Here is a 12,099-nt window from a genome sequence, read left to right as displayed (position 1 = left end):
TCGTGGCGCAGGCAGAGAAACGATTGGTAAGCGCCAGAATTCACGATTGCCAGGCCACGCTAAGAAGAAAAGAACTGGACCTCTTCTTCGCACGCCGGCAACTCGAGCACCGCATCCCGGACGTGTTCCCGGCTTTGCAGGCTTTTGCCACAAGTGTCGCATCTACTGCTTTGGATAAACGACGGACGTCTCAGAAAGAGAAGATTTCAAGGCTAACAAGATCGGACCGTTCAAGTCGAGGCACCAATGACACAAACTTTGTCAAGAACCTCTCCTCTCGACAGCTCTCGCCATGCGAGATTGCGGTCTTGGCAAAAGGCCACGGATTTAACATGACCACGCAACGGCCGCCTCTTCCAAAAATGGCCGCGGCTGTGGAGGACGGAATTATGCGCTTAGACCCTAGCATCCGGGATGGAGTGCGGCTTAAAGCGGTGGGCATCCTTTCCAAGCTCCCACAACGGCAACGACTCAACCTGCCGGCCGAAGAAGTTACAGCGCTTCGGAAACTTCGTGAAGATACGGAGATTGTGCTTCTGCCGGCTGACAAAGGGAAGTCGACCGTCGTCCTGGATCGGGAGGTATACGAGGAAAAGGTACGGGACCTTCTTGGAAGCCATGCTTACGTAAAGCTCAAGAAAGATCCGACGCCACAGGTTCAGAGGAACTTGAACAAAATCCTGGCAGAGATTTTCAAGAAATACCCTCAGTCAAAGAGCCTTTACTTGCAACTTATTTGCAGGAATGGCTCCGCTCCAGGTTTTTACGGCCTTCCAAAGATCCACAAGCCGAACGTGCCTCTACGACCTATTGTGAACTTTACAACGTCACCGCTTCGGGCACTATCCAGTTACCTTCACCGGACTTTGGCTCCCCTTGTCGGAAACACGTCGACCCATGTAGAAAATGCTGGCCACTTCGTGGAACGCGCCTCGCAATTACATCTCAGCGATGGTGACACCATGGTGTCTTTCGACGTGGTGTCCCTCTTCACCAGTGTCCCAGTTGCCCTTGCAGTTGCTGCAGCCCGCGAAGCCCTCGAAAAAGACAGCTCCTTGACCACAAGAACCAACCTCACTGTGGAAGAGCTGTGCCGTCTGCTCGAGTTTTGTCTTGGCAGCACATACTTCACCTTCAAAGGGGAGCTTTTCAAACAGGTCAGTGGCACTGCAATGGGTGCGGCCATCTCGGTCACAACGGCGAATCTCACGATGGAGGCAATCGAGCAAAAAGCGCTGAGGTCTTTTCCCAACAGCCCCAAAGTATTCATGCGCTATGTAGACGATTGCTTCTGCATTCTCAAGGAACGGGACGTGAATAATTTTTTGGCGCACCTCAACTCTATCGAGCCGGCCATTAAATTTACCGTAGAATATGAGACGGATGGCACCTTGCCGTTCCTTGATGTGCTGGTGAAGCGACGAGGACAAGATCTGACGTTTGCGGTGTACCGAAAACCAACACACACCGGACGCTACCTCGATTTTGTCTCCAACCATCCAACGAGTCATAAGGCCTCAGTGGTTTCGACCCTGCTGCGTAGGGCAACGACTATCTGCTCGTCGGAAACCGATAGAAAGAAGGAGAAGAAAACCATAATTGAAGACCTAAAGAAAAATGGTTACTCTAGCAGCTTTATTGAGCGCATCGCCCGACGGCAAGGTCTCGCCAGACAAAACCAGATGCCAGTGGACGACCGACAGCCCCATCGAGTCGCGCGCATAAGCGTTCCCTACGTAAAGGGAACCAGCGAAGCGCTCGCACGAGTACTGGGAAAGCAAGGTATTCTGGTGGCCCACAAGCCCACGTCCACACTGGGAAGGTTTATGCCAAGACCGAAAGACCGTCCACCAAAGGAAAAAGCACAGGGCGTGGTTTACACCATTCCTTGCGCAGAGTGCCCTGCAACCTACATCGGCGAGACGAAGAACTTTCCCGAGCGTATCCGCCAACACAAGAACGACGTGCGGAAGTTTGACAGTGAGCGCAGCGCCATCGCCGAACATTGCGATACCCTAGACCATCGCATTGACTTCGCGAACGCGCACGTGGTGGACACAGAGCCCAATTTTCGAAGAAGACTTTTCTTGGAATCGTGGCACATCCAGCACACCCCAGGAAACCTAAACAGGTCGCTGGGCGCTTTGCCCTCTGTGTACGCACATGGCCTCCGTGACCTGACGGAAAAGCTGAAGAGATGACCATCTTCATAACTAACAAGTTATTTTACAATTTTTCCGATTTCCTAACTTCTCGTTTTTAATTTTTCCTTTCTCTTTTTCTTTTCTTCCCTTTTTTGAAGACGAAGAGGTTGGGAGCTGCTGCTGTGTCCGCGCGCCTTCAGTCACCCCTGAAGAAGAAACCGTGTTGGTTTTGAAACGTCGGGTTGCTTTTCATTTTTTGGTTGGAGATATATTTTCAGACTTTAATGTCTAAGTGGCTCGTGATTGGATCTGGCGGTTCGTAACTTCTGCCCTTAGTCCATCGTAGGGGGAGATGAAGTATAGCAGAGGGCGCGTACAGGGAAGCCTCGACCGCTTTCTGCAGGCTCGGTAGCCATGTGCCCGTGACAACCCATGTTATCTCTTTTTTCACGTTATTTGTCTGAGTTCATATATAACGAAGAAGCAGATACAGCGAATATAGTGAAGCGATTTCCGATTCCCGTTGACTTCGCTATAGCCGGTCTCGACAGTAGTATATCTGATTGCATTCAAGATCCGGATGGTCGATTATGTCTCTTGTTAATACCCCCGCCGATCGGCAGCGAAATAAGCACTGTTCCTCAGTATTTACACGTCATACATATCTGAGAGACCACGCCGAACTCGGAAGTCGGATCGACCGCTTCAGATCACGGCTACCGCATACTCGCTTGGACCAACAACAACGAACAACGCATCCGACATGCTCCGCCCCAGCTGGCTGGAGCACAGACTGGGCGCTGCCATCTTGCTGTGACCGTGATGTTACATATTTGGTTGTGTCACGGGACGAATAGTCACATTTGAGTACTATGGCGGCGGGTTAGGGGGCGGGGGCTCTACCCTGTTGGCTTAACATAACATTACGTTTTGGCCCTTAAAATGTCATTAAATACAAACAAACGCCATTCCGAGGCCGACAATGTAGCCACGTAAATTATCCCAAAATTTGAACAGTCGATTTCAATGTGTTCTAAACAGAACATGACCCTCTTTCCTAAACAAACTTTCACTCGTTATTTCACCGGCATGTGCAGTCACTGTTCCTCACATTCGCGCGTCTAGGGCCGCTAAACTCGTCAAGCACAACTTTGTGCCCGAAGTTTGCGGAACGCGCTAATTGTACTCTCGCGACGCTGACGTCGCCCCGAGCGAGGTGTCAATCATTCGAACGCTCATTTCTTTGAGAGAGGCAGAACGGTAGCAAAATTCATCGAGGCGCGCGTGCGGCGCGTGAGGGGCACGAGGAGCCCGCTGATTGAAACGCTTCGCCGATGACGTAGCACCCATTTGTCCCTACATCTCTACGCCAAGCTAAAATTAATGCTTTGCAGATTGTCCCCAGGCGACCTGCTGACGCTCAAAATCCCTCCGAAGTTTGTGTAAAAAAGAAACCTCGTTTGTCGAAGTCGTCGCTGACGTCAAAGTGACGTTTCCAAACTTTGCGTGAGCCGTTGTTTGAGCTCAAGATCTTCGCTTCGGATCGAGGCGAAGTTCAACTTTGTCAACATGGCGGTGCCGCACGCTGCGGCCGAGCTTATCTTCCGCCACCGTCGGCGTCGCTACTGAGACCACCGGGGACGCCTTTCAGCTCCCGACGACGACTTTCGGCGGCAGTACTGGCTATCGAAAGCCGTTGTGCGTTGACTCTGCGACGAGCTTCGTTCGGCGCCCGGACTTTGAGGCGGCGGACAATCGCTTCTACCATGACCGTGGAACAACAAGATCTCTGCGCGCTCCGGTTCTTCGGAACCGGTAGCTTTCAAACATGGTGGCGACTGACGAACACCTGTGAGTCTCCCACATGACTATGAGCCGGGCTGTCAGAGCTTTTGCGGCAGCCATCGTTTTTTTTTTTTTTTCTGTAATATTCTAAGAGGTACTAATAAGGTGGTATACAATTCAGAGTGATGGGAAACAAACAAGAACCGGGGCAATTCTTGGGTAGGGTCGAGTCTTCCGGCAGCCGGCAGAATTATTTCCCCGAAATTCTACTAGCAGTCGTCACTCAATGGCGGTCAAATCAGTTCATCGAACGACGTGCCATCGACGGATCGTTTCATCGGCACGCGATGTAATCACATAAAAGAGATTTTCTTCCGTTAGCGTGCCGTTCAGTCGCTGAGCGTGCCATTTATTTAGCAACCGAAGCACGCGACGTGGGTAAAGTCAATGGTGCTCCGGCCGATTTCTTTTTTTAAATCGATGTTCAAACGCTTGACGAATGCCTATTTGATCTCCAAGAACCCGACATAATCATCGCAGCACGTCATAAAATGCTCGCCCTCGAGCACCGCGTACACACTTCCAATTTTTGCGTGTTTCTCTTTTAGACTTGCGTGTATGGCCTCATGGTGTAATAAGCGAAAACAACAAGGAAGAAAACGAAGGGAGAACTAGACAGGACGCGGCGTATTGCCTGTCGTCAAGCAATGGCCGCCGGTGAGGCCAGTGACGTCACAGGTTTCTTCTGTGGGAGCTTTATCGAAAAATGTTCCACTTTTCACCTATACACAAATGATGCTAGATCTCGCGGCCTCTGTGGTTGTCCTTGGCCTTTCATTACACACTGGTAGGTTTCAACGTCTGTACGGCTACAGAACGACTCAAATTTTGCAAATAAAACACGGGCTGTCGATTCCTCCCTTCATGAAATATCAGACGCTTACAATTCAAGCTCGCGTTTGAGCTTGTGGCCCGCGGGACGTATTTTCGAGCAGAAAACCAGCTTTTCCTTTCAGTTCCGCTGTGCGAATGCCGCATCGTAGCAGACGAACTCTCGTCGTCTGCTCTCGCTCCTTGCCTGGGCGAGGCATGACGGGATTGTCGGCACTAGAGAGCTCAAAGACAACGTACAGCGAGCGGCGTGAACGCTCGCCTCCCCGCACTGTCTCGTGCTCTCGTGCACCGCCTAGGGATCGCGGGGGATTTTTCGTCAAAAGTTGCGAAGTTGAGCGCGCGCAGGGAGGAGGAAGCTTTGCGGCGTTCTTTTGGTCACTCCCCCCGTTACGTCAAAAAGCGAGGAATGTCTTGCTCCACGAGTTTAGATACCCTGGTAGGCAAGTCGAAGATCGCGTGCTATACGCGGACAAGATTATTTTTCTTGAATTTTCGTCGGAGCACAACTAGACCTATTGTTAAATTACCCAAGTATCAAGGGTTATGTAGGGAATGCTGTTCCACGCGCCGCACATGCCGGTGTCCGCAGCAGTAACTGTCCTAAAGCGAAGGCCTAAAACAATAGACATCGTCCACGCGCGTTACTCAACCTCTAAGCTTGGTTATTAACATCGAACCCTTTAATAAGGGGAAGGCGAGCGCCTGTCGCCTGTAGATCTACATTCCCAGAATTCCTTAATGCTTGGGCAATTTCGAAATAAATCGATTCGCCCCCGGTGCGCAAAAAAAAAAAAAAAAGAAATATTCGCCCTGCATTTTTATTAAAAGACAGACGTATGATTAACAAAAAAGGGAATAAAAGTTATAGTCTTCATTTATGGTGGAAATATCGCCGCGAATATTACATTTCTGGCTCTGCATACACTCATGTGCCCATATACTCAATATGCGAATTAGTAAAATTAAAATCCAATATTTCTACATTATCTCTACGATTTTCTTGAATACACTGCTATATATTGATTGTGTCATAATATTTCTTTAATGTTCACTATTTCGGTCCTTAAAACAACGTAAGTTAGAACACGTTATAAATGGAAATTATTTTATCTTTAAAAACTAATAGCTATCACGTTATGTGTCATTTTACGCAACATATGTTATATCGTGAAAAGTGGCACAAAGCTTGGTGAAAATGAAGTTGACAAATGCTTAGATTGAAAGCAGTAAAAAGACAAATAAAGAACACTGTCACGAAGACAATTGCATTCAAAAGCAATGCATAGTATAAGTTCTACGCTGACCTCGCTCGTTTGCTGAGCTTCTCTCTTTCTCACGTTCCAGTATTTTGCGCTGAATGGACCCGAGGGACACTTGGCGGCCGACGGCCAGTACAGCTGGGGCCTCGTTGAGGGCGCTTCGATAGTCAACGGATCAGATTTCCAGGACTCCAACTTGTGCCCCTTTTATAAACAACCTGTGACTAAGCCAGGTGCTGAATAAGAATGTGAACGTAGAAATAAAAACACAAGCTGCCGATTCAGATCCTGTCCCCGTCGTACAATAGTGCTAAAAGAGAATTGCATGGTGAATTATTGACAACCAATGAGCTCCGTTACATCCAGGATTCCTTAATCTTGAGTTTGTTTCTCGTGAAATTTGGAGGGTGATTTTTCGCAGTTTATTCTTCGCTAAAAAATCGGGGTATATATCGGAGTTTCTTTTTTTCTAAATTGTCAATATTTTGGAATTCGGAGTTTATTTTACTGCGTTCCCTTTTTTAATTAAAAAAAACTATAAATGATGGTTGGGGATTATGACCTGTTGTCCTGAAGGAACCTTGACGAGCCTTTCGTCAGTAGTTCAAGATCTTAACGTAAGCTTAAGTGGAATCTCCTCAAAACCACTGACCCTGCAGCTCCTTATGAAGTTTATTTGTAAAACAATGACGCTTTTGTTTTTTATTCACTCGTTATTTCCTGGAAATTCAGAGTTATTCGGATAAATTTAAACTACCCCAAATAACGTAGCCGCAAAAGTTCTATTTTTTTTACTTTTTTTTGTTGATATTTTTTAGTTCCAGCCCATGTCATAATGCCCTCAAGAAAGATTTTTGTGCAATAAATCTTGAAATCTTCTCCGTGGTTTCAATGCCTAAAGAGAAACGGTAACTAGAAACCGCAAAGCGGAAACACAGGAAGCGTGCCCAGCTGGCCGGCGGTAAGTTTCACACCATCAAAGTCTTAAAAGGGCATGTTTTTAGCGCTCACAAGCTGCGTAAATTTTCGCTCGCTTGTTCGGCAACCGCCCGTGAGGTCGCTCCAGTGAGGTCAGGCCAGTGATTGCGTTGGTCGCTTCAGTTTAAATAAATATTCTGCAAACTTTGCGGAAAAGTTGTGTGTGGACTCGTTAAGATTTATTATAAAGTTAATGTCCTCAAAAATGAATTGTGTCTTTTTTTAACAATACAAAACATAAGAAACGATGTAGATCAAACGAAAATATTTTTAAAGTTTGTCTTGATTGCGATGGATAGCAACCCCGGTCGATTTGTAATACGCAACAAATCTTTCAGAGTGCAAACGACCCGGAATTTTCTCTTAATTTTTATATTCAAAACGTCTATCACAGCCTATCCATAGGAATATTAACGTTGGTTGCATCGAAGCTCCTTTTTTCGATTATCTATAATTATTTACTGTGTCTAAACATAAAATAACCTCATAGGAATATTAACGTTGGTTGAATCGAAGCTCCTTTTTCGATTATCTATAATTATTTACTGTGTCTAAACATAAAATAACCTCATAAGATGTCCGAGAAGCTAAGGAAGGTAGCCCATTGATTTGACATACCGTAGTTCTTTCAGCACCAAACAAACTTGCTTCGCTGTGTAAAAAGAGCAGATCGGCAGAGGAATTGGCTGTGCCGCAAGACACCAGCAAAAAAACGACATGTCACAAAGTTCAGCGAATGTGCCACTAGCGTCACGTACGAAATTGCCCTGTCACGTGATAAGGTGTACGTTGGCCAGCCGTGAATAGGTGCATAAATAATAGGGTCAGAGAGCATACGTTTGCGATCAGGCAGTCCCCGTCTGGCCACCTAGCGGTCCACTGTGACCGTTGCGATTGCGAGTCTAGCTCTGAGAAATGCAGCCCTATCTTTGGCAAGGCGTGTGTCATGGGCCATTACAAAACAAAAACGTTCAAAGAAATTCATGAAGCCTTCCTGATAAAGTCCCACAACTACAACTCTTGCATAAGCGTACCGTCTTTTTATAGGCAACCTGCAATGCTGTTTGGTTTGGCGCCATCTAGCGACTGAAGCAAGAAATACTGGGTATCCCAGGAAGCCGTGATCGCGTAACGTGCCAGTAGAGCAGAAGCTACAGCCCTGGCGGGCCAATTGGAACGTGACTGCGTATCAGCGGAGCGCGCCTCAACTCCGAAGAAGTATTAGGCTTTTCGCTGCGTCATGCTCCAATATGTGTGCGTTGCGCTCGTATATGTCGCGCATTTCAAAGCCTTCGGCACGCAATGTGGGGCTTATCGTTCACCCTTTGCCAAGTTACAACGAGACAGGGTATAACCGTGCGCTCTCACCCTGCTGGCGCCGCCTGACCGTTGCCGGCTGGCTATTGTCCGAAAAAGAATTCTACTATCTGGAGAACAATGACGCTGGTGGCTGAAGGGGTGCGTTTTTGGCCCCATCTTTGGGTTTCGCCAAGTGCGCCGGCTTTTATAATTTTTATATCTTTAAATATATATCTTCCAAGTGAACCATTCAGCTGAAAGTAACGCCGCGCCCTGTCCAGTTCTCCCTTCGTTTTCGTCCGTGTTATTTGGCGTATTACACCATGATAAAATAATTCGCTCTGGAATGCCAATCGTGATAACCTCCTGAGGTAGCTTTTTGTAAATTCGCGAAAGAGAAAGTTCTTTCGAGTAGACATTTGACGCCCAAGTACAGTGGCCTAATTTTTTTATAATATCACGAATGCATGGATTGGCAAGCCAGTTAGGGCCGTATGACGCGGCACTGCGGCGTTATTACAGAAAGTCATCGCAACTTTGCGTCCACGCAATCACTCTCGCTGATAACGAAGCAGGGCTCCGCGATGCGGCGCTGATTGGCCCCCGGTCGACGCTCCCGTGATATTTAAAATATGGGTCCATTGCGGGCGTTTACGTCCCTGCAAGGGTTAAGAACCGACAAATGAGCGAAGGTTAACTTAAATTTCACTTATTTCGTGTTATATTTGAGGGCCCAGAACTCTATTACCTCTGCCAGATGGAAAGGTCAATGGGATTTTCGAATAGGGGGCCCCAAGGCTTTGGATCCCCCAAGCTGCTTAGGGTGTCGAGTTTTGTCGCATAAAATATTTTCATCGGGGAATCAGGTAGTGATCTTTACTACGTGAGGGTCGCGCGTGAGCAGCGCTGCAACAGGAGCAGCCCGCGGCGATTAACCGATCACAAAAAGAATTTTGTTTTCTATTCTAGAACATCACTCGCGAAATCTAGGGAAAAAGCTGTATTCAAACTTAACGGGGCACCTTGCTCTCTTTTAGTTCCAAATGGCACGTATAACATCAAATTATACATAGCAACAGCACTGAAATTCAAAAGAGCCCATGATTCAAAATAACGCGATTTTTGCTCATTCATTTGTTCTTCTCTATTCAACTCGTAAGGCTAATCTTCCGGTGTGATTAAAGTGAGTTCTTTGTCATTGTATAGGAGAGCATTCAGAGTAGTAGGGAGTGTGAATATAAGTGATATCATAGAGTAATTATTTAGACAAAGTGGCACAGTCCATAGTTCCGTCGGTGCCTCTGTGCCTTCCTAACATAGTTCTCTCATCAAAGGAGGGTCGGCACTTGCAAGTTCCACAGTGCACCGACTGATGGCCGCCGACCGTGGTTCTCAGGGAATAGTTGTGATTCCTGAGCATGTTGTTCAAGCACCTACCGGTTTGTCCAAGATACGAGAAGACCCTGCCGCGAGAGAGGGGTGTCCTGTATTATGGTGGCTATAAGGTGGGGTGTGCCGAAGAGAAAATTGATAGCATGCCACTTGTTCATGACGCCGAGGGCACCGGCGTTATGCCTGCGCTTGGTGCCATCGGGCCGCTCACAGTGTCATCACGCGTGGAAGTGCGTCCTGCATGAGCACATGGAGTACGACCCGCGTGCTCGCGCACAACACTTGAGACGCGTCACACCGCGCCTCTTCAAGCAGAAATGCACCGGTACCCACTTATCCACTTAAGCGCCACTTATTCGTCATGAAGCGCCGGCATGTGGAACTAAAGAAAAATGGGATGGACGGGCGAATGATGTAGGTGGAGGACCTTTCCCTCATCTTCCACTTGACAAGAGGGGCTCTCGAGTTTCCGCAATCATGCACTGTGGCAATAATCATCGTCTCTAAACTAGTGGTTGAGAAACTTTCAGCTCTTGAAAATGTTGGTGCATTCTTGAAACGCGGAAAGCAGCACTCCTTGATAGTGTTTATTGCGTTCTCACTGCTCAAAAAAGACCTTGACTTCAGCCCCTGCTCGATGGGCCGCAGCGTTTTACTGCTCGTGAAGCAAGTGGGGAGCGTAGCGACTAATACTCTACTGAGAAACTGCTGTGGTGAGATCAACGACGGAATTAAGCAGAAGGCACAGCAAGTTCAGGAGTCACAAAAAACAAAAACCCTGGACAAGAAATAGTACAGCAATCAAAAGGTGTGAACTGTAAGTCTTCACCTAAAACACAAAAATATTAAAAAAAAACATTGAAGGCAGAAGGTGGACTGCTGAAAAAAATAAAACAGCTGTTCAGTATCTTTGCTTTATTTATTTTGGTAATAAATTTAACACACTTACATTTCTTAGCATGACTAGACTTTTTCTCCTTCGCTTGAACGCAGTAAGCTTGAAAGATTCTTCAAAATGAATTCAAAAATAACGCAACCCCCTGTTGCAGGCAATCGCCTGTTGCACTACAGATCTACCTGTAACATTCATCCGCGTCAACAAGATAATACCGAAAGTTTCAATCGAACCTAGCTAGTCATCAACGTGAAAGAAACCGTAGGTAACTGATGGGTCAGAACGACGGTTCCGCTCATTTAGTAGTAATAGTTTGAACTTCTCAAGTACGAAGTCTTTACAAGCTGCGGCCTACCAATCCAGCCATTCCGAAATCGACAAAGCTTACCTACGCAAGAAAAGGCTCGTCACAGCACGCAGGCATGTTGTGAATCGCAAAATTACGCCAGATTAAATTATCAGCAAGGAAAACGACAAACCTAGATCTAGTAAAACACCAAACGCAATGAGGCCGGACGAAGATAACAAGTAGAGTTTCCAACTCATCTTGGGTACTGATCACCAACTTCTCGTTAAACAAATATCCGGAGGCTTGTTTCCCACGCTCATGACAGCACACACCACCACACACGGACCACTCCTGGTACGGTCAGAAACAGTCTAAAACGGAAACAAATTCTACGAAGCACAAGCCGCCGTCACCATCCCTACCATTGTCGAACGGCAAGAGTCCGGCGAAGACGGACATATGGCGTGACGTCATCATGGAAACGGAAAGGACTTAGTCAGTCTAGGTGATGATGGCCCCGCTCATGAAACCGGAGGTGTCGGGTGGCTCTCCATCGGTTGGGGAACACGGCTCGTATCGCTGGCTCGTACGGCGCGTACGTAGCAAGACCTGGCAGAATGTATAGTTTCTTTAAATTCATAAATAAGCGAATCAAAATAGAGTTTAAACCGCAAAAATATGTCCCCCATGTAATCACAAGCATTTGTTGTGGATTTGTTATGAAGGTAGAGCAGGATGCTTTCACGAGTGATCATAAATCTTTCTTGCGCTTCTTATTCCGCCACTATCACTTAGCCACTATCACTTAAGCAAATTTTCGCTGACGTAAATAATTAGTTTCTCAACCCTCGTGTGTCTTAGAATAGCCTACATGCCCAAATGGCTCCAGGGCTAACGTATCCGGTATCCCGACGGTGCAAATAGTCATAACGTGTTATCAAATCAAGTGCAGAAGTTGTGCATATGATGATGGCGTGCAGTTAGGTGGGCAAAATAAGCATCAGACGACACTTCACAAAGCAAGGTAAACAATCACGGCAAAGCGCGACGAAAAAGAGGAATGCAACGCCTTCGCCAAGGCGCTGAGGGGAGACAGGAGCGATGAGTTGAAGCCACCTTATGGCCGCCACGTCACGTGATACCAAGATGGCAGCGCCCATGCGA

At 47.2% G+C, this 12,099-nt stretch overlaps 1 protein-coding gene across 1 annotated transcript in view; it reads left to right on the top strand.

Annotated features, from left to right (window-relative positions):
* Positions 1–6,326, top strand: part of LOC121835710 — a 42,378-nt gene extending 36,052 nt beyond the window's left edge. Inside the window, exon 9 of the mRNA XM_042290159.1 lies at positions 6,168–6,326. Within this exon, the coding sequence (XP_042146093.1) occupies positions 6,168–6,326 (159 nt within the window). The remainder of the gene's footprint in view (positions 1–6,167) is intronic.
* Positions 6,327–12,099: the final 5,773 nt, after the last annotated feature.

This window comes from Ixodes scapularis, unplaced genomic scaffold (assembly GCF_016920785.2).
Source record: "Ixodes scapularis isolate PalLabHiFi unplaced genomic scaffold, ASM1692078v2 PGA_scaffold1__304_contigs__length_218370807, whole genome shotgun sequence".
NCBI classification, from domain to species: Eukaryota; Metazoa; Arthropoda; class Arachnida; order Ixodida; family Ixodidae; genus Ixodes; species Ixodes scapularis.
The sequence above is the reverse complement of the archived record's forward strand: the minus strand, read 5'-3'. Positions and strand labels throughout refer to the sequence as shown.